General features: G+C 43.3%; 1 protein-coding gene across 2 annotated transcripts in view; it reads left to right on the forward strand.

Annotated features, from left to right (window-relative positions):
* Nucleotides 1-22971, forward strand: part of Smad9 (SMAD family member 9) — a 67587-nt gene that overhangs the window by 27838 nt on the left and 16778 nt on the right. The window contains exons 1-4 of one of the 2 annotated variants that reach the window (XM_070002950.1): nt 4424-4502; nt 5802-6408; nt 11011-11268; nt 13220-13441. In XM_070002950.1, coding sequence (XP_069859051.1) covers nt 5997-6408; nt 11011-11268; nt 13220-13441 — 892 coding nt within the window. In that variant the 5' untranslated portion in view covers nt 4424-4502; nt 5802-5996. Of the gene's footprint in view, nt 1-4423; nt 4503-5801; nt 6409-11010; nt 11269-13219; nt 13442-22971 lie in introns of those variants that run through there. The other variant, XM_070002949.1, reaches the window with a different exon arrangement.

Below are 22971 nucleotides of genomic sequence, written 5' to 3' on the forward strand. Positions count from 1 at the left end.
TGGCCTCTTTGTTCATTTAGGGGCAAAAATGTAAGATTGAGAATAGAATAATCTATGTAGCCTCTAAGCTGCTCTAAAACAGCTCAGCCTGGACAAATAGAAACCATTAGCATAGATAAGGACTTACTTAGTGTTAGAGAGGCTTCAAGTGTGGCTTATTATTTTTAAGACAGTTACTGTTTCTATTAAAAATTATACATACAAGACAAATGCAGAAAATAATACCTTGAACATCTGTGTTACCCCCCCCCCACTCAAAATCTGCCTTAATAAATCTTAAACCTTTTGATGTTTTTTTATTTTCTACCTTCCCCATGTTGAGGCCACAGTTACAAACTTAGTGTTTATTACTCAGATTCTAAATTTAACTCTTTGGGACTTTATATTCTTTTTGCTGATCCTAGGGCATGAACTTGAGGCCTGAGCACTGTCCCTAAAACTTTTTTGCTCAAGGCAAGCATGGTATTACTTGAGCCTCTGCTTCACTTTTTGCTTTTAAGGGTTGATTGGCAATAAGAGTCTCATGGACTTTTGGGCCCCGGTTGGCTTCGAACCTCAATGCTCAGTTCTCAGTCTCTGAGTAGCTAGGATTACAGGCTTGAGCCACTGGTGCTCAGCTGAGACTTTTTTTTTTTTTTTAATGCAGAGAGCTTCTGTTGAGTGGGACAGGAAGTGACTTGTAGCAATAACTTGTAGTTCTTACTTTTGGAGCTGCCATGAGACAACAGAATTATTTGAAATACAGCAATGAGATTAGAGTGTGAAGAGTCAAGTCTTTTGAGACCCTGCATTCAGGACTAGCTGAGATTTCTCCAAGGGCCAAGGAAAGATTGTAGGCCCTTACTGTGGAACCTCAGGCTGTGTGAAGAAACATAAGACTGAAAAATGTTTTCTGAATTGTTTTTGCTGGCACTCAGGACTGAGCTCTGAGCTTTAAGCTTATACTTTACTGCTTGATCCATCTCTCCAGCTCTAAGTTCTGCTGGTTAACTGAGAGATAGTCTCAGACTTTTTTTCCCTGGTTGACTTTAAATTGTGATCCTCTGGATCTTGAGACTCCTGAGTAGCCATGAACTCAGGGCTAGGTGTTTTTCCTGAGCTTTTATGCTCCAGGCTAGTGCTCCACCACTTGAGCCACATCTCTACTTCTAGCTTTTTTGGAGATAAAGAGTTTCACAGACTTTCCTACCCAGGCTGGCCTAAAACCAATATCTTTAGATTTTAGCCTCCTGAATAGCTACGATTACAGATGGGAGTCACTGGTAGCAGGCAATCTTTTTTTTATTGTAAGGTACAATAAAATAACATTTTCTTTGTGAATTTACATACCCCCCAATAAAAAGGTTTAATGGTCTTATTACACATCTTACTCTTTCTTTTTCAGCTGTCTTGCAAGAATATATTTTATTTTGCTGGTTTTACACAAACTATTTCATTCAGATGTAGTGATTTCACATAGAAACTCTGAGTTAGAAACAAAAACAAACAAGCAAACAACAAAGCCAAACCAACCACAGTTTATGGAATCCGATATTTGGTACAAGGAGCAAAAACTGTTCAAAAGGTATATTTTAGTTGAACTTGGCTGAACATTTCTTTACAAAAGGCCTTTCTCTCCTACTAACCTAAGCATAAAGATTTATGCCACCACTTATTCATAACAAATCTGCTGTAAAACAAAGCAGAATGTACAGTTCCCTGGGGGTTTGGGTTGCTTTGTGTTGAACTGTGTCTCCTGTTTAATGCTCCTCATCTCTCCAACCACTGCCACAGTGCTGCCTGTCTGGATTAAGTAAACACAACATGAGCCCAGTGACTTAACTACACTTTATAAATTCACCATTGTTAAGCTACAAAACCAGCCTTTCTAAATAAAACTGCATCTGAGTCAAACTGCCAAGTGAAAAAGCCCAGCTTTGGAGCCCTAACTTCTTTTTGTCACACTTTAGTCCTGGACAGTCTTAAATAAGATCCATATGAGGACTGAAGGGATGTCAGCTTTGCACTTTGTTCACAAAGTGCCCTCACTTTTGATTGCAGGAGGTGCTGGGAGCGATCAAGAATGATCACCAGCCGGCACCAGTGGCTCATGCCTATAATCTTGGGTATTCAGCAGGTTGATGAAACCCTAGCTTCTCAAGAGGCTGAGATCTGATTATCATGGTTCAAAGCTAGCCCAGGCAGAAAAGGTTGTGTGGGACTCTTATCTCCAATTAACCACCCAAAAGCTGAAGTGGCGCTGTAGCTCAAGTGGTAGAGCCTCAGCCTTGAGTGAAAAAGCTGAAGAACATACTTAGGCCCTGAGTCCAACCCCAGTACTGGCACAGAAATGAACAAACAGATAAACAATCAAATATGTTGGGGGGAGTGAGGGGGGGAAGATGAGAAGGGATGGGAAGGGGAAACAAAGGAGGAGGCTACAATGCTTGATAAGAAATGTGCTCATTATCTTGCCCATGTAATTGTAACCCCTCTGTACAGTATTTTCACAATAAAAAATAAATAAAAATTTTAAAAAAACAAATAAGTAAATGCTCATCATAGCAGAGGAGCAAATAGCAGTTTTGTCTCTTTAAAAAAAGTTTATGTTGGGGCTGGGAAGGTGGCTCAGTGGTAGAGCGCTTGCCTTGCATGCCTGAGGCCCTGGGTTCGATTCCTCAGCACCACATAAGCAAAAAAAAGAAAAAATCCGGAAGTGGCGCTGTGGCTCAAGTGGTAGAGTGCTAGCCTTGAGCTGAAGAGCTGAGGGACAGCGCCCAGGCCCAGAGTTCAGGCCCCACGACCAACCCTCCCCCGCAAAAAAGTTTATGTTGTGTGATTATAGGCAGCATGCCTAAAATCAGTAGGCTGAGATCTGAAGATCTCAGTGAGAAGCCAGCCTGGAGCTGGGTACTGGTAGCTCACGCCTGTAAACCTAGCTAAACTGCAGGCCGAGGTCTGAGAATAATGGTTTGAAGCCATTCTAGGCAGGACTGAGACTATTTAATTACAGAAAAACCTGGAAGTGGAGCAGTGGCTCAAGTGGCAGAGTGCTAGCCTTGAGCAAGGAGCTCAGGGGACACTTCCAAGACCAAGTTCAAACCCTAGAACCAGCAAAAACAAACAAACAAATAAATAAATAAATAAAAATGAAAAAATGGAGAAGACAATCAGGGCAGGAGTTGGATCTCCAAGTAACTACCAAAGCTGGAAGTGGAGCTCGGTTCAAATGGTAGAATACTAGATTTAAGCAAAACAGTACAGGGACAATGTCCAGGCCCTGAGTTGAGGTCACTGTACTGGCACACACAAGAAAGAAAAGAAAGAAAGAGAGAGAGAGTGGAGGGGAGTGGAGTGAGAAGTTTAAAGGCTGGAGATGTAGCTCCATGATGGAGTCTTGCATAGTTTGATTCCTAGCACCTGAAATAGAATTCTAAAATAGAACTCAGAAAGGTACAGCTTTCCCTCCTAGGAAACAAAGGAGAAAATTATACTTAGTAGTTATTTAACAAGCAAATGTTGGAGATTTTGAGCTCCACTGATTCCAAGAGACTGAAATGAGTCAGCTTGCTCCAAAATGTGACCAGCAGCAGCAATCACTTTAAACATGAATGAGGTAGCTGATTTTTAAAGTCTGGAAAAAGAAGGTTTTTGTTAAAGCCAACTGTTTCCCAGAGGAGGAAATGCAGTTCTGCCTCAGGAACTTTAAATGGATCTGTTGAATAACCCGGAGGGGATGTATCATTCGGATGAGAGGGCAAGGAAGAATCCAGCTGATTTTCAGGCAGAATAACAAGCATGACCACATTACTTTTTGGTGTATACACACTGTGTGTGTGTGTGTGTGTGTGTGTGTGTGTGTGTGTGTGTGTGTGTGTGACCTGTATAAAAGCAGTTCTCACATTCCTTTGGTTTTTGGTCCCTTTCCACCTAAACAAAACATTCATGTGAACTTGAAAGAACCTTGTTTATGTAGGTGATGGCTAAGTTTTATTTTCTAGTTTAGAAATGAAGATTGAGTAATCTAAATAAGTGTTGGTTGATAACTTGATTCATTAACAATTATAGGTCAATTCTGTATGAATGTAAACATATTTTTGTATTGAAAACCAGGTTTTCAAAAATGTAGTGAGGAAAATGTTATTGTTTTGTGTCTTTACAAATCTCTCTTTTTTTTTTTTTCATTTGGACCTCAAAAGTTTAGGGGCGGGGTGTTACAATTTAACATGTCCATCTTTGTCCAGTGCTTCTTGATCAGAGATACCCCTTCCATTATTGTCCCTAGAGTGCTATGCCATCTCTTTAATACGTGCTTTGGTAGATGGCACTGTGATTTTCATACACATACAACTGATTGCTTGGGCGGCTGTGCATACTTTTCACTTACACAGACATGGAATGGAACAAAGAGAATCCCACAGTCCCACAAAAGGGTCTCAGGAATCCCAGGGACACACTTTGAGGACCACCATCACATAAAATGGTTTTAAAGAATATGTGATGGAGAAAGCTCTCGCTGAGTGGTGAGATTATTAGGAATCCGTCTTTAAAAAATTATTGGGGCTGGGAAGGTGGCTCAGTGGTAGAGCGCTTGTCTTGCATGCATGAGGCCCTGGGTTTGATTCCTCTGCACCATATAGGCAAAAAGAAAAAAGCTGGAAGTGGTGCTGTGGCTCAAGTGGTAGAGCGCTAGCCTTGAGCTGAAGAGCTGAGGGACAGTGCCCAGGCCCAGAGTTCAGGCCCCACAACCGGACCCTCCCAAAAACTTATTATCAATTAGTTATGCAAGGGGGCTGCATTTTAATGTCTCCATTTGTGTGGATAAGACATCTTGACCTGAGTTGCTCCCTGTATCTGAGACGCTTTTGCTCTTGGGTAGCACTTAGTTGTTGTTTTTTTCTTTTCTGTTATGTGAGGATGGATTACTCGTACAACTTGGAAATCAAGAAACTGAGTGGCTGAGGGAAAAGTACAGAGGCCCTGAACTAGGCTGAAAAGTTTATGCTTGGGAAACCAAAGAGCCACATAATTAACTAATTAATTATTAACGAATTAATCTGTCATATTTTTGGTGTCAGTACTTGGACTTGAACTCAGGGCCTGAGTGCTATCCTTTAGCTTTTTTGCTCAAGGCTAGCACTCTACCATTTGAGCCACAGCTCCATACCTGGTTTTTTGGTGGTTAATTGGAGATATGAGTCTCAATAACTTTTCTGCTTGGCCTGGCTTTGACCTGTGATCCTCAGATCTCAGCTTCCTGAGTAGCTAGGATTACAGGCATGAGTTGCATCATTTATTACATAGGAAAGTGACTTGATAAAAGATGTGTCTGGGGGCTGGGAAGGTGGCTCAGTGGTAGAGCGCTCGCGTCGCATGCATGAGGCCCTGGGTTCGATTCCTCAGAGCCACATAAGCAGAAAAAAGCCGAAGTGGCGCTGTGGCTCGAGTGGCAGGGCACTAGCCTTGAGCTGAAGAACTGAGGGACAGCGCCCAGGCCCAGAGTTCAGCTCCCACTACCGACAAAAAGAAAAAAAAATGTGTTTGGGAATAAAGAGATGAAGGTGGGAAGGGAAAAGGTAGAGAAATGCGAGAAGCCACTGCGGGAGTCATTGCAGGTTCTTCAGGTGGGTGGAGAGTTGGGATGAAAATGGGGACAAAGTCTCAAGGAGATTTTTGCAGGCCCTGACCAAGGCCTGAGTGGGAAGTAAAGGAAGGCAGGGCCAAAGAGAACCAAGAGAATTTAGGCTAAAACATTATCCTTCTTCACGTTCATCTGCAAATTACCCTGCCTCAGCTCCTGGATGTCTTGTCCTGTTTTTCAGAGTTGGCTGGTCCATCCATGAGCTTTGGAGGAAGTCAGTACCCTTCTCAAGGTGGCTCTCTCTCCACTGCTTCCGGAAGGAAAGGGAGACTTGGACGTATGACATCCCTGGGGAGCTCTCTGCGGCTGGCCTGTCCGTGGTGGTGAAGGGCCGTGGGCCTGGTTCCTGCCTGTGGGATCCCCCAGTCCCCCTCCTATGCACTCCAGCACCCCCATCAGCTCCCTCTTCTCCTTTACCAGCCCTGCAGTGAAGAGACTGCTGGGCTGGAAGCAGGGAGATGAAGAGGAGAAGTGGGCAGAGAAGGCCGTTGACTCTTTAGTGAAGAAACTAAAGAAGAAGAAAGGAGCCATGGATGAGTTAGAGAGGGCTCTCAGTTGTCCAGGACAGCCCAGCAAATGCGTCACGATCCCCAGGTCTCTGGATGGGCGTCTGCAGGTGTCCCACCGCAAAGGTTTGCCTCACGTTATTTACTGCCGAGTGTGGCGATGGCCCGATCTCCAGTCCCACCACGAGCTGAAGCCCCTGGAGTGCTGCGAGTTCCCTTTTGGCTCCAAGCAGAAAGAAGTGTGCATCAACCCTTACCACTACCGCCGGGTGGAAACACCAGGTAGGCGCTGTTCACCATGCCTAAGGCTTTATTTCAGACTTAAGGTGACCTGTTGGTGGAAGCTAGGCTGGGGACCCCAAGATAAGGACACCTGTACAAGTAGAGAAAAGAGGGAGGTTTGATTCTGAAGAACAAATATAAAATGTCTTCAGAAACATCTAGAAGCCTGACACTGGTGGTTTTCTCCTATAATTCTTGCAACTCAGAATCAGGAAGCTGAGCTATAAGAATCCTGGTTTGGCCAGGTGCTGGTGACTCACGCCTGTAATCCTAGCTAGGCTACACAGGAGGCTGAGATCTGAGGATCACAGTTCAAAGCCAGCCCAGGAAGGAAAGTCCATGAGACTCCATTAAACCACCAGAAAACTGAAAGTGGTGCTGTGGCTCAAGTGGTAGAGCACTTACCTTGAGCTGAAGAGCTGAGGGACAGCGCCCAAGCCCAGAGTTCAAGCCCCACGACCGACCAAAAAAAAAAAAAAAAAAAAGAATCTTGTTTTGTATCTAGTCAGGGCAGGAAAGTCTATAAGATGCTTATAGTCAGTTAACTAGCAAAAGATGGGAAGTGGCAGTCTGGCTTAAGTGGTAGAGCTCCAGACTTGAGTTGACAAAGCTAACAGACAGTGACCAGAACCTGAATTCAAGCCCTAATATTGGCAAAGAAAGAAAGAAAGAAAGAAAAAAGGCAGGGAAGGGAAAACAAGGAAGAAAGGAAGGAAGGAAGAAAAGGAAGGAAGGAAGGAAGGAAGGAAAGAAGGAAGGAAGGAAGGAAGGAAGGAAGGAAGGAAGGAAGGAAGGAAGGAAGGAAGGAAGAAATCTGAAGAGTTTAGTTCAATGGATACCTAACTTTTATGTTATTTTGATGTATTTAGGTAGAATTCTCATAATTTCTTCCTAGTTTTTTTTTTTTAATGTCAGTTGTGGGACTTGTACTCAGGGCCTGGGTTCTGTCTCTGAGATTTTTTTGCACTCTACTACTTTGAGCCACAGCTCCTCTTCTGGCTTTTAGGTGATTAATTGGAGATGAATCTGATGGCTTTACCTGTCCAAGCTCACTTTGAACCGGGATCCTCAGATTTCAGTCTCCTGAGTAATTTGGATTACAGGTGTGAGCCACTAGCACCCTGCACTTCCTCGTTCTTAAGAGCTTGAAGGATCTTTACAAATGGCTTTGATAATGATTAGCTGTGGAAAAATATCCATCTTCCCTCTCCCACTCCACTACTAGACTAGACTGAGCCATACTGAATTGTACTAAACTATACTGGAAAAGGTTTTTCCTGCTTCTACTTTGCCCAGTCTCAGGTAAGGGAAAGGTTTCTCATGTCTGGGTCTGAAGACAGCCAATGAAAGAGTTTCTGAAAGTCATTTCAGGGCTAAAATAACAGATTGGGGAAGCTTGGAAATTGCTCTTACATATGAGCTCCTTTGTTTTTGTTCTGGAGGAATAGAACCTGAGGCCTCATGCATGCTAGACAAGTGTTCTGTCGCCTATCTCCTCCCCTAGTTCTTAAGTACAGTTTAGCCAGAGGAGAGTGCTGCTTAAAAACCCTTCTCCCTCCCAAATGTTGTGAATGTCCCGCCTTTCTGGAGAACACTGGTGTTTAACTTTGTTCCTTCATATTGATTGACACAGTTGGACTGCTTCTCTTTCATCTGCCATCGGGATAGGAATATAGTTGTGCTGGAACTCTTCTCTCTTTGACTGGTCATCTACCTCATTCCAGGAGCTTAAGGGGCTGGCACATTAGCTCAGGGAACTCATTGTATCCCACTAGGAGACAGTTCTGTCTGATAGCCACTCAAGTGTGCAGTTCATCTTACTGGGGTGTTACCCAGCCCACATCAGTTGCAGACAGTTATGGTTTTTCAGACTCCTCAAACTTGCCGTGCTGTTATCAAGTGTTTGTCCAAATGCCACCTCTGTGTGTCATAGCTCCTTCATGCAGGAACTGGGACTATGTCTCAAAAAATGATGAGAAAGTCTCATGCTCTTGGCCAGTCTCATGCATTTCTTCGAAATCATGGGAGGGTCTTTGATTCTTCCCTTCTTTCCTATTTCTCTTTGAACTCTCCTTTCATATCAGAAAAGAAAAAAGGAGCATGGTGCTACCTGCCTGTAACATCCCAGCTATTCAGCAGGCTGAGGCAGGAGGATCTTCTGAGTTCAGGAGTTTAAGGCAAGTCTGGGCAACGTAGCAAGACCTCATCTCAAAAAAAGAACAAATGAAAGTTAATAAAGTCAGAGTTTACATTTAAAAAATGGGATGATTCCTTTCTGCCTCAAATATTTGAGTAGATTGAATTCATATATAGATAGAATTCACATAATTAATTTTAGGTTTGAATTTCCAGAAAGATGAGTCAAATACTATATTGATTTACTGTAATTTTTAAGCCGCACACTTTTGTTTTGTTTGGGATTCCTAATATATCTTTTTCATAGAATGAGTTATATCTAGTTTTGTATCTAGTTGTGATCAAAGTAAATATTGTGAGAACAGTGAATATATTAATGTTAACTAAGTTTGCTGAGTCCCCAGTTGTAATAAGAGCTTGTTTGCCTTTGAAGTTTGTTTTTTGGTTTTTACCATGTATTTGAAGTAGAGGAAAGGTTGCACCTGGTTTCCTTTTCATTCACATGTCCATTTTTGCATGGTAATATTGGAAGTTTGTTCTCTAATGTCATAGAAGACAGTATGTACAAGTCCTAGTTTGTAGAAGAAACCATTTGTTTCTCTACTGCCCTCACCTGTACTGACTTTAGTTGAAAACTTCTCATTTACCTCTTTCAGTTATTTTCTGCTTAAAGAACTAACATTCTGGGGCTGGGAACATGGCTCAGTGGTAGAGTGCTTGCCTTACGTGCATGAGGCCCTGGGTTCCATTCCTCAGCACCACATAAACAGAAAAAGCTGGAAGTGACGCTGTGGCTCAAGTGGTAGAGCACTAGCCTTGAGCTGAAGAGTTGAGGGACAGAGTCCAGGTCCAGACTTCAAGCCCCACGACTGACAAAGTTAAATAAATAAATAAATAAATAATATCCTCCAGTCCCAGCTTCCTCAGTATTAGGATTACTATAGTGAGCACCAGTAACTGGCCAGAACTTGTACTTCTTATACATTTTTTTTCTTTTATCAATGTGCTCACAAATCAATCCATCCACAGAAACATCTTTTAACCATCTCCTATTCTTTGCTGTTTCTCTCCATGGTAATTAAAAATCTAGGTAACTTTCTTATTAGTCATTTTTAGGTAATTTATCATCTTTATAACATAAAAGATGAGGATTTTTCTGTCTTCCTTCCCCTTCTCAGTTCTTGATGTTCATGGTTTATGGAAGTTTTTGGTTATGTTCCTGGTTCCTGCAGTGGAGTTGGGATAGGCACTGCTTTCTCTCAGAAAGGCATTGGTGTCTTGTCTTCTAGCCATCAGTATTGAGGTGGGAAATCGATCCTCATTTCTCTGAAGGTGGCTTAAAGGCTCCTGGGAGATTCAGAATATCTCACTTACTCTTTGATGTTTGAAATGCAATAATGTTGTGACTAGGTTTGAGTCTATTTTCATTTACTCTGTGTTTCTTTCAATCTGAAGACACAGATTTGGGAAATTTTCTTTTATTGTTTCTTTGATTATTTTCTCCGATTCACTATCTGGAACAGTGACACAGGCTGTACTTTAACCTTTAGGATTACTTCCTTTAGACCAGGCACATATTAGATGTTGGAAGGAGCTTCCAGTGCCTGAATAAAGCTTGCCCTTGAAAATCTGAATCCAGTCTGACCTTTCGTCTTGAGTCAGGATCAGGGATACCCCATGTTCTTTTTGAAGAATAGAACTAAATGAACTAAAATGAATAGATTTAATTTGTAGGTTTTCCCATGGCTACTGATATTTTGCTTGTTCCCTTTCTTATTCTACTTTGCACTTCACTGAAGAACTTTTCTCTCTTTCCCTTTCAATCTTTCCCATAAGGGAAACAGGATGTTTTGATTTCAGCAACATTACTGAGCCTGAATTAAGGTTGGTCATCTAAATAATGCAACACAGTCTTGGAAGGAAAACACTGTGGGCGTTTCTTAGATTTCATGGAGAGCAACAGAGTGCAACTGTGCTTTAAAAAAATTAACTTGATTGGCAGAACTAAAAGATCTTACACACAGTGAGATCCTGAGAGTACAAGTATTAGAATATAGCTCTGGTCATTTCCAAGGTTGGGAGACTCTTTTTGGACTTTCTGAAGTATGTCATTCATGGTGGATGATGAGCAGAAATATTGGAGGCACCAGCTGTTCGTGGCTCATGCCTGTAACCCAAGTTAATAAGGAGGCTAAGATCTGAGGCTCTAGATTGAAAACCAGACAGGCTTTCTTTATCTCGCTAACTAGCAAAATGCCCAAAGTGGAAGTGCAGCTTAAATGGTAGAGAGCCAACTTTGCCCGAGTACCAGCACAAACAACAACAACAAAAAATCCCTACTAATTCTCGAGGGATGGTTCCCATTCATCAGCAGATGGCCAGATGAAAACCTCCAATGTCTGTCTCCTCCATTCTGTCATGATGCACAGCGTGCAGTGCTCATTCTCCTGTTTCTTCTGCTCCTAGTGTTGCCCCCCGTGCTGGTGCCAAGACACAGCGAATATAACCCCCAGCTCAGCCTCCTGGCCAAGTTCCGCAGCGCCTCCCTGCACAGCGAGCCTCTCATGCCACACAATGCAACGTACCCTGAGTCCTTCCAGCAGCCTCCATGTCCTGCGCTGCCTCCCTCACCCAGCCATGTGTTTTCACAATCCCCGTGCTCTGCCGGCTACCCTCACTCCCCAGAAAGTCCTTCTGAGCCAGACAGTCCGTATCAACACTCAGGTCAGTAAGAACCATGGAAATTATGGGAAAATAAGACCAAAAGCAATTACTGATGGTGGATCACTGAAACTGTAATCATTGCGGCTACCATTCACAGAATGCTTTACAGTTTGTAGAGCAATCTTCTGTAGGACCTTGAAACCATTCATCCTCTGAGATGACCAGGACTATACCCATGCTGGACAGAGAAGGCCTGCAAACCATGTGGGTTTTTTGTTTTGTTTTGTTTTGCTTTTTTGCCAGTCCAGTGATTCTAACTCAGCCACCTGGGTGCTGTCCCTGAGCTTTAGTACTCAAGGTGAGCACTCTTCTACTTGAATCACAGCCCCATTTCTGGCTCTTTGGTGGTTAATGGGGAATAAGAATCTCACAGACTTTACTGCCACCAGCAGCGGGATGAACCACATGTTTGGCTCTGGTTTCTTATTCAGTCTTCTGGAAGCTTTCAGAAACTAAATGGATTTGAAAACTATCCCTGGAAATTTCCAAGGACTTTTTGTTCTTTTCCCCCCTCCCCCCGCAATCCTGGAGCTTGAACTTAGAGCTTGGGCATTATCCTTGAGCTTCTTTTGCTCAAGGCTAGCACTCTACCACAGCATCACTTTCAGCCTTTTCTGTTTATGTGGTACTGTGGAGTCAAACCCAGGGCTTTATGCATGGTAGGCAGGCACTCTACCACTAAGCCACATTCCCAGCTCCAGACGTTTTGTTCTTAAAAACAGTAGAAATATAATTAAAATGCTTCTCTAACATAGGATGGTGTGGTTTGGGGGACAGGCAACATGCTTCATCAACATCTGGCCTTTGCTCTCTTTGACTCTAAACAGAGAGAATGCCTGGCTATAGAAAATGTGTGTATAGAATGTGTAAATAGGTTTGGGATATGGCTCAAGTGGTACCTAGTAAGAATGAATGGAGAGAGAGAGAGAGAGAGAGAGAGAGAGAGAGAGAGAGAGAGAGAGAGAGGTTAAGAGAGAGATTGAAAGGTTCAGAGGGGGGAAGGGAGGAGGGAGAAAGGGAGGGAAGGAAAAAAAGAAAGGAGAGATAGAGAGATAGAGGGAGGTTTACCACTCTTGTGAAATGGGTCCAGATTGAGGAAAAAAAGAAGAGATTTATGTGTACCTCTACAGTGTGAGATATATAATTTCCAGAGTTGCAGTGTGCTGGTGGTTCATGCTTATAATCCTAGCTACCCAGGGAACTGAGATCCAAGGATCCAAGTTTGAAGCCAGCCTGGGCAGGAAAGTCTATGAGACTCTTGTTTCCAATTAACTACCCCAAAACCAGAAGTGGAGCTGTGGCTCAAGTGATAGAGTGGTAACCTTGAGCACAAAAGCTCAGGGACAGTGCCTACACCCTGAGCTCAGGCCCCAGCATTGATATCCACACATATAACAAAACAAACAAAATGGAAATATGCTGGCCTGCTATTTCTCATGCTTTTTCTTTCTTTCTGTGTGTATGTGTATGTGTGTGTGTGTGCACATGCACCTGCATGCACATGCATGCACACGCTAGTACTATGCCTTGAGCTTGGGGTCTGGGCATTATCTAGCTAATGGCTGAGGCTCTTACCACTTGTTGAGTGGTGGAGGTGCATGTATTCAAATTACCTGATAGAAAGTAATGTATTTTAGGTGACATAGGGAGAGATAGTGAACCTCATCGTACTCAGGAATGAGCACTGGGAATTGGGGGAAGGGATCCCTTCACTTTAAGTATAAAATTGTTTGTTGTAATCTCAGGCAGCATGCCTGCCATCAAACAAACACCAGATCTTCCAGGACTGCCATTAAAGTCTTGCTTTGGTTTAGTCTGTGCCAATTGAAACAAAAGACTGGAAAGCAGCATGTGGGGCTTACAGCCACCTTTCTAGTTCAAGCATTCACTTCCATTTCTTGATGGAGTCCGGGTGTGAGTGTAATGCTGTTCACCTTGCTCTTTCTTTCAGACTTCCGGCCGGTTTGTTATGAGGAGCCCCAGCACTGGTGCTCAGTCGCCTACTATGAACTGAACAACCGCGTTGGGGAGACATTTCAGGCTTCCTCCCGAAGCGTGCTCATAGATGGATTCACTGACCCTTCAAATAACAGGAGCAGATTCTGTCTTGGACTTCTTTCGAATGTGAATAGAAACTCAACCATAGAAAATACCAGGCGACACATAGGAAAGGGTAAGAGTGAATATGGCATATCTCTGTGCAGTGTTCTGAGCTGAGATGTGGAACAAGAGATCAGCCATGGAGCCTTGTGGACAGACCCTCCGCTGGAACGCTGTGGGGCAGTGGGTGTCATGCTTGGAGAGGTCACAGGGACTTTCTCGGTCCTTGTCTTTGCCTCTGGAGCCAGCAGGCCGTCTTTGGGGGTGGCACAGAATGGCTTCTGTGAAGACAAAATTAGATGATGCATTTGAGAACAGGATGAGATTATTCAATGGAAACATTACATATTAATTTTGAATTTCCCAAAAAATGCTAGCTAGCATTTCTCTGATCAAGAGGAATTGTGACAGGTAATTATTGTTATCAGGTTAAGTGGTTACAAACAATGCCTGACTTCCATTGGGACAACTGGTAGATGATGGGAAGCCTTCTGAGTCCAGGTAGTTGCTAGGATAGCTGCTGGGGCTCAGCCCTCACTGCTGTCTCATAGGTGATCCATTTGAAGTGCATCTTACCCTGGGAACGAAGGTATCACAACCCAGGTGGATATGAAGTGGGCTGAGGGCCTTTAAATTCTTCCTTTCCTGTCGATGTTTTCTGTTCATTGTTGATGCTTCTGCATGAGACCACTTAAGAGTCACAGCACTGTTAGTGTTTGATCTTTTCTTTCTCCCATCCAGTAAGGTAGCAGGGAGCGTTTTCTTTGAGGTTTCTAGGTGTGTGTGTGTGTGTGTGTGTGTGTGTGTGTGTGTGTGTGTGTGTGTGTGTGTGTGTGTTTTCACTATCTTACTTAGTGATGTTTTCTAATGGTCTCCTATTATAGCAACCTCCAAGCCATCATCAGGAACAGACTGAGTTCATTTCTGGATGTTGACTCTTTTTTTTTAACCAGTCCTGGGGCTTGAACTTAGGGCCTGGGCACTGTCCCTGAGCTTCTTTTGCTCAAGGCTAGTACTCTACCACTTAAGCCACATTGGCACTTCCAGCTTTTTCTATTTTCCTGTGGTACTAAGGAATCATACCAAGGACTTCATGCATGGTAGGCAAGCACTCTACCATCAAACTACATTCCCAGCCCTTGATGTTGACTCTTTTTGTTGTTGTTGTTGTTGGTCATGGGGTTTGAACTCTGGGCCTGCCTGCTGTCCCTAGCTCTTTAGCTCAAGGCGAGCGCTCTACGACTTGAGACACAGCACTACTTCCGGTTTTCTGAGGGGTTTATTGGAGATAAGAGTCTCATGGACTTTACTGTCCAGGCTGGCTTTGAACCATGATCCTCAGATCTCAGCCTCCTGAGTAGCTAGGATTACAGCCGTGAGTCACCGGTGCCCAGCTTGATGTTGACTCTTGAAGACAGTGATTATATGTTTATTTACATTTGCTCCTCTATAGTGGTTTTGAGGTACTTTATAAGAAATATTTTCAATGAAATGATAAATGAAAAATAGAAAATCAGAAACTGGGGAGTTGAGAGCTGGGTGCTCATTGCTCAAACCTATAACTCTAGTTACTCAGGAACTATGGTATGAAGCCAGCCTAGGCATTAAAGTCCATGAGACTCTTTCCTTTAATTAACTAGCAAAAAGCTGCAAGCAGTGGTAGAATGCTAGCCTTGAACAAAAACAGCTAAGGGGCAATACCCAGGCCCTGAGGTCAAGCTCCAGTGCCAACAACAAAAAATTGGGGAGGGAGAGTTGGGAGAGGAAAGAAAAATCCAATGAAATAATCTTTGTGTATCTGTGAGTTTTATATTTGTAGATCCAACCCACCTCAGATCAAAAACATTTAGACACAGGCACTGGTGGCTCATGCCTATAATCCTAGCTACTCGGAAGGTTCAGACCTGAGAATTGCAGCTGAAAGCCAGCCTGGGCAGGAAAGTTCGTGAGACTCTTATTTCAATTAACCATCAGAAAACCAGAAATGCTGCTGTGGCTCAAGTGATAGAGCACTTGCCTTGAGCTGAAGAACTGAGGGATAGCACCCAGGTCCAGAGTTCAAACCCCACAAAAAAAAATTAGAGAGAATTATGTCTGTATTGAACAAGTACTCATTGTTCCTTAAACAATACAGCAAAACAATTATTTAAACTGCAATAGGCATTCTATGTAAGTCACTTAGAGATAATTTAAAGTGTGTTAGTTAATGGGGCACTATGATATTTTATATGAGACTTGAGTATCTCTCCCTTATATGAGGCGGATCCTGGGATTGATCCCCCATGATGCCAAGGGCTGACTAAGTCATCCATGGGTCAGCATTGTGACTGAGGTTGTAGTTTTGTTCTGGATTTTCTGACAGGGAGGACAGATGAGAAACTCAATCTGTAATGTGATTTTTCCCCCCAAAGTGGGAAATACAGTCATTCCACTAAGGAAATAATACCTTTCTCCCATTAGTCCTCCCTTTCCTCCTCTTCTTCCTCCCCCCTCTTCCCTTCCATTCCCTCCTTTCTTTCTCAGTGGTGGAGATCAAATTCAGGACCTTGTCCATGCTGGGCAAGTGCTTTATCATGGAGCTATATCCCCATCCCTGTCCTTCCCTTAACTGAAACAAGTTTCTCAAGTATGGCTTTACTTTCAAATGATTTTTGTGAGACTCTCCAGCAAAATCTGGTGACAACTTATTAATACATAACACATACGTGGAGCTGTTTGCTGAGATCCATGCAGGTTGGTCTGCAAAGCAGACTTTTGGTGCTAGTCCATCCAATGACAGAATTCAACAATGATTACCCTTCTTCTCGCAAGTAGCTAGTTTAAGGTGTTGCTGCTACCAGTCGGTCTTTGTCTGTGTTGCTGACTGAGAACTATCCCACAACATTAACAGAGCATGTGAGGAGGCACCAGGACCGATGAGCTCTCCGGGATGACTTATGAGTTCTCACGGTGGTCTCAGAAGCCTGTGAAGTAATTGCCTTTAATATAAAACTTAAGTTGTTGTTTTGTCTCTAGAAAAGCTGTGAGATGCTTCCGAAATTAGCATGGCAGGGAAAAGTGTTGGCTTGAACCCTGTCAAGTGAAGGCCTGTGGGATCGTGAGCGTACCTCTCAGGTGCTGGTGTGAGCTGTCCGAGTCTGCGCAGCATGGCTTTCTGGGACCCTGCCCGATTACGCTGGCTGCACAATGCACTCCTGGGTTAGCAATGATGTGAACTTGCTCTGTGGAGGTAATTCATAGAGAGATGAATTTAGGAAATTTGGATAGCCCCTGTTCTCAGCCAAACCGGACATAAGGGATAGGACAGAGTCCACAGGACAAAACCTTCTGCCCTTGTGAATTATGAGCAGCAGAAAAGGAAGACAAGTAAGATGTAAGGGAACAATCAAGCAAGGGAAAGAATGGGGAGGGAGGATGCTATCCTACTGTAAAGTAGGATCGCAGTGAAGGTCTTCCTCAGAAAGTGACTTTGAGTGCAGAACAAACCAGGAAATGAGCAGGAAATGAAGACATCTGGGAGGAAAGGTTTCCAAGCAAAGGGAAGGGAGAAATGCAACACTTCTGAGCCTGCCTGGACAGGTGTGGGGAACAAGGTGTGTGGGGCAAGAGGGCTGGAGCAGCCGTCGGGAGCCGTGAGGACACATGAAGGGCTTTGGTCTCCTCTCTGTGAAATGGGAAGAATAGACATATGCTAAAAACGGTCCTACAATCTGATTATACACTTTCAAGAGCCTCCTTGGCTGCTGTCTTGAGAATAGACTGTAGGGTGAGCAGAGGTAGACGCCGTCTACAGACACATTCTCCCTTCAGAAACGTTTAGGCTACTTTGTGTGTGACCTTGTTACTTGATGTTAGCCAGGTTGGCTCTCCTAAAGGGAGTGGCAAAAGCATGGACACTCGCATGGTTTCTGCCCTTGCATGCCACTGTGAGGCGCTGTGGCTGGCATAAAGCTTGCAATAGTTAACTGCCGCCAAAGGAATTGAACAACAATATTCTGACCTTGCTAGCACTAGGTTTCAAATGGCTACTAATAAGCCAGCACTAAGCTACCTAAGGCAGCCTCGTAAATACCAGAGGAAGCACCTCTGAGAGATTAGAACACTGAAATCTAACATGGGTTCTATCCTCATTCTTCCTGAGAACCAAGCAGAGCACTTGAACTCACAGCCATGACATTCTAAATGAAAATGACAAAGATGATGACGATGATGATGAAGATGATGATGATGATGATGATGATGATGATGATAGCTACCTAGATGGGTGACTTAGTCAAGTTTCCTGGCATACACTTACCCATAGTGTTTGTTTTGTGTGTTGTATGTTTGTGTTGTATTGTGTTTGAGCTTGAACTCAGGGAGTAGGTGTAGTCCCTTAACTCTTCCATTCACTTGAGCCACATCTCCACTTCCCTGGGTAGATAAGTTAAACATCCTTTGTCTTACAATTTATTTCTACCCGAGGCTCGAATGAATATCATTAATTTTTAGGTGGAGGGACTCAAACCCACTTTGTGATATTTTATGATCTCTGGGGCTATCTATATAGGCTACTAACTCACTCCTACCACACACACACACACACACACACACACACACTCACACACACACATACACACACACACACACAAAGTAATTCAAGGCTAGACACCTGTGACCTATGCTTGTAATCTTAAGGAGGCTGAAACTTGAAGGATAGAAATTTGAAGCCAGCAGCCTGGGCAGAAGGTCCACAAGACACTGTGTCAAATGAATTAGCAAATTATATGCAGTGAATCAAGTCTAGCAGGAGGCTGAGGTCAAGTCCCATAACAGAAGCAAAACAAACTCAACACAAACAACACCAACAACAGAAAAACAGTGCTTTGTGTCTTTGTTTTGAACATAACTTGAATTTCCAAATACTTAGTCAAATCATGGCTTTGAGTTGACGAAGAAGCACAGGCCTTGAGGTTAGGGTTGTGTTGCTTAGAAATGTGTGTCTTAGTATAATTTCTGATCAGTAGTAAGGTATTTCTGAGCACCTGTGGCTTCCAAGGTAACTTCATTTGGCTCAGTTAACCTTCTGGGTTTTTGTTTGTTTGTTTTAACCTTGGGTTTTGCACATGCTAGGGAAGCATTCTGCCCCAGAGTTACACCCCTAGTTATCATTAAACCACGTGAATGAGCCTGTGCTGGGTTCTTGGTATAAAGGGATACTTCATGAAGACAAGCTCATTTCTCTTCTGCAGATGTATTGGTTGTCTTTGTCCTGCCTGATTTCTATTCTTCATTTTGTGGGAGATAAAGTAGGCAGGTTAAGATGGTTCCCCAAAGCATTAAGTCTGCCCATTGAACTCACTGAGTTGAACGGAGACCATCCTGCAAATAATGGTCATATTTTCTAAAACACTGGAATTCACTTGTTTTCCTTTGTCACATGCACTGCAGAATTCTAGCAATTCTTCCTTTCTTTTTTTTTTATTGTGAAAATACTGTACAGAGGGGTTACAATTACATGGGCAAGGTAATGAGTACATTTCTTATCAAGCATTGTAGCTTCCTCCTTAGTTTCCCCTTCCCATCCCTTCCCATCTCCCACCCACCCCCTGTCAGCCCCTTGGAAGAGGATCTTCCCTTCCCAGTCCTATCATTTCCTTTCCCCAATATTTATTTCCTTTCCTCAAGATACTCCTTCCATTTTAAGATGTATGAGGATCCTCATTTTTGGAAGAGCAAATCCTCAAAAATATTTCAACTTAGGATATCATAAATATTCCAGCCACTAAAAGTGATATTGCATAATATTTCATATCCTGAGAAAAAAATGTATATAATAAATGACTAAATGAAAGTTAAAAATCTGTAGAGTACAATCCCAGTTTTTAAAGCCAGGTGCCAGTGGCTCACACCTGTGATACTAACTACTCAGGAGGCTGAGATCTGAGGATCTCAGTACAAAGCCAGCCTGGGCAGGAAAGTCCATGAGACCCTTATCTCCAATTAGCTACTAGGAAGTGGGAACTGGATCTTTTGTGGCTCAAGTGGAAGCATGCTAGCCAAAAAAAAAAAAAAAAACAAAACAAAACCCACAACAAACAAACAAACCTCCTCTCCCCCCCAAAGCTCAGGGACAGTGCCCAGGCCCTAAGTTCAAGTTCCCAGGACTGGGTATTTCTGTGGATTTGGGGCTGGGGCTGGTTTATTTTCTGTTTTCTGAAAAGGGCCAGGAGAGCTGGAGTTGTAAGGCTGAGCTAGCTGTACGCACAGCACAGCCCTGCCCTGCCTCAACAGAGGCTGATTGTGTGATTGTACACTTTGCCTAAACCTGCTTGTTCATCATTGTTCAGGGACTTGTTCTTCAAACATAGATTTTTAGGGACCAGTGTTGCTGCAATCCAGAGGTAACTTGTGTGAAATAGGAAAATCTACTCTTCCCCAACAAACAAACAAAAACAACAAAAAACCTGCACTGCCATCTGCTGGGAATGCAGTGTCATAATTTTACAAAGGTGGGAAGGTAGGCCACACCCTGATGTCCCGAAGTGCAAAATTGTAGGCCCAGTCCATATATGGAAGACAGACAGACAGACAGATGATAGATGATGGATGGATAGATAGATAGATAGATAGATAGATAGATAGATAGATAGATAGATAGATAGATAGATAGATAGATAGATAGTATACTATTGTAGAAAATTCCAAGTTGTACACAAAGTAGAAGGAACAATAGTGCATTGAGTGAGTCTCCACTCAGGCATCGATTGTCATTGGCTACCATCCTTTTTCCTCTGTTTTCCATGATACTTTGCTAGAATATTTTATTTTTTCCTTATATTTTTTATTGTAAAGATACTGTACAGAGGGGTTACAGTTACATGAGCAAGGTAATGAGTCCATTTCCTATCGAGCATTGTTACCCCCTCCTTTGTTTTTCCCCTACCATCCCTTTCCTCCACTCCCAACTCCCCCCCCCCAAAAGTTATAAAGTTCATTTTTGGGGGGGAGGAGGTCCAGTCATGGGGCCTGAATTCTGGGCCTGGGCGCTGTCCCTCAGCCCTTCAGCTCAAGGCTAGCGCTCTACCACTTGAGCCACAGAGCTACTTCCGGCTTTTTTCTTTTCTTGTTTATGTGGTGCTGAGGAATTGAACCCAGGGCCTCATGCATGCAAGGCAAGCGCTTTTACCACTGAGCCACCTTCCCAGCCTGTAAAGTTCATTTTCAATGTACTGTCTTGCACATCTCATTGTTACAGTGGGTGATCCTGTATCCTTATTTCAGCATTTAGAATATTTTAAACCAAATACTAGACCTTGTATCCCTTTGCCAACCCCTTTTGAGAATATATTTAACTGTACATGGATTTTTTTTTTTTTGCTTTGGTGCTGGTCTTGGGGCTTGAACTCAGGGCCCAGACACTGTTCTTGAGCTTTTTTGTTCAAGGCTAACCACTTGAGCCACAGCTCCACTTCAGACTTTTTTGGAGATAAGAATCTCATAGACTTTCCTGCCTGGCTTTGACCCTCAACTCTCAAAGCTCATCTTCCTGAGTAGCTAGGATTACAGGCGTGAGCTACCAACACCCGGCAGGGTTGTTGTTGTGCCAGCCCCGGGGTTTGAACTCAGAGCTTGGGCATTGTCCCTGAGTTTCTTTTAGCACCATGAGTCAGTGGTGGTTAGTTGCCAGTCCCCCACTTTTTGAGTCTCACGAATACTTGGTGGTAATCACACACAAGTGAAAAGCTTAGATTCATGATTCTCCTATCTTAGCATCCTAAATGCGGTTACTACAGGTGTATAATCTTAATTGTGCTGGGAATCAAACTCAAGGCCTTGAGTATTAGTAATTCTACCACCGAGCTACTTCTCTTGCCTCAGGTGATACTTTCTTTGGAAGAATTTATCCTTGTTAGCCGGGAGTTGGAACAAGCTACTGGATTATAAACAAAGCTTTGTTGTACACTGTTTTATCTAAAGCTTCTCAATTCTAATTAGTATGTTAATCGCCTATTTTATGACAAGGAGAACAGATTTGATGCCACCTTCATAGAGAACTAATACAATGAAGACTACAGTACCATCTGCGCACTTTCATTTTTCTCTGAACTGTTTTAAAACAGTGTCACATGTAATACAGACTTTCAATGGGGGTGAAATCCCGATGGGGATTTAAACACACAGAAGGCTATCCAGTAGTGTTCATGAATGGAGTGGCACAATGGATTCTATGCATTCCTCTCTGAAAATAGCCAGTGTCCCATGCTTAACAATCCAGGCCGTCCAGTGGTCCAGGTTCAGGGCCTGGTCTGCAACACAGCTGGTATCAACTTCATGGGGGAGCTTGGTACAAGTGCAAGTTGCCTTCCTCTCTCAGCACCTACAGTTATCTGTTTGAAAGAGTGTCCACGTGACTCTCCTGCATGCTGAAGTTGGAGAACTGGTCTGCTCTTTGGTGATCTTGAATCAAAGATTCAAGACCAGGGTCTGGCTTCTGTCTTCACTTAGTGTTCAGAACTGGTTCCCTAATTTCATCCCATTGCTCTGCTCTCTCTTCTCTTTCAGGATGCAGCCTACTATTCCTTCCCTGCTAGGCTCTCCTCTACTTTGTCACTCAGCCAACTTGTGTGGTGGTTGCAGACAAGACTAACAGGATTGAAAAACCACCATGTAAATAAAGACCAGGGGTCAGCTAACAAAAATCTTAGCTATTACATGTGATAGGTTCCAAGAGGATGATATATTTGAAGGTCATTCAATTCAAATACCTGCTAAACCCTGAGCCATCCCCCTCTTTCCTCTTTTAAAATGCCATCACTATCCCTGAGGGAGCATCTCCCCACCTCCAGGTACACAGTGCCCACCTGGTCTGGAACTGGTCTGGCCAGGTAACTGTGTAATGGCCAATCAGGGCCATCTTCTTGGCTACTACTGCCTGGGTCATGGATAGCAGTCCAAAGACTATTCAGGGAGGCAAATAAAGGAGCTGAGAAGGAAAAGGGAAAGGAAAGCCTGCTAGTTGGAAGCAGGCAGCAAGGGTAGACTTGTCCTGAAAACCCTGAGCTCTGCAGCACTGTTAGGAAGTCTGGGACCATTTCTCAGTATCATGTAGATGGAAGGTACATGATACTGAAAATCCATTCATTTCTACTACTTTTCCTGCTCTGACTTTTCTGTATTTTTCTGTGTGTGCCATTACTGAGACTTGAACTTGGGGCCTCATGTTCTTGCATGTCCTTTTTACTCATGGCTGGCACTCCAGCCATGTGTTAAATCTGGCTTTTAATTGGAGATAAGAGTCTCCAGCATCTGTCTGTCCCAGCTGGCACTCAAACCCTGGTCCTCAGATCTCAGCTTCCTGAGTCTAGAATTACAGCTGTGTCATCCCCACCTGGCTTTTCTCTCTATTTTTGGTATAGGTAAAATAACTTTTAAGGGAAAAGAAGGGGGAGAGGTAATGGGAACTATACGGCAGGAGATAGTCATATAAAATTCCATATAATTCAAAGTTTCCTCTTATTAAGAGGCACAGCTGTATCTATAATACTTACTGAATTCATGATCATGTAACTGGGGTCTAAGAACCTCAGGGGCTCTATACACTTTATTCTTGAAAAGTTTTTT

Source organism: Dipodomys merriami, unplaced genomic scaffold (assembly GCF_024711535.1).
Source record: "Dipodomys merriami isolate MVZ:Mamm:240054 unplaced genomic scaffold, mDipMer1.0.p SCAF_6, whole genome shotgun sequence".
NCBI lineage: Eukaryota > Metazoa > Chordata > Mammalia > Rodentia > Heteromyidae > Dipodomys > Dipodomys merriami.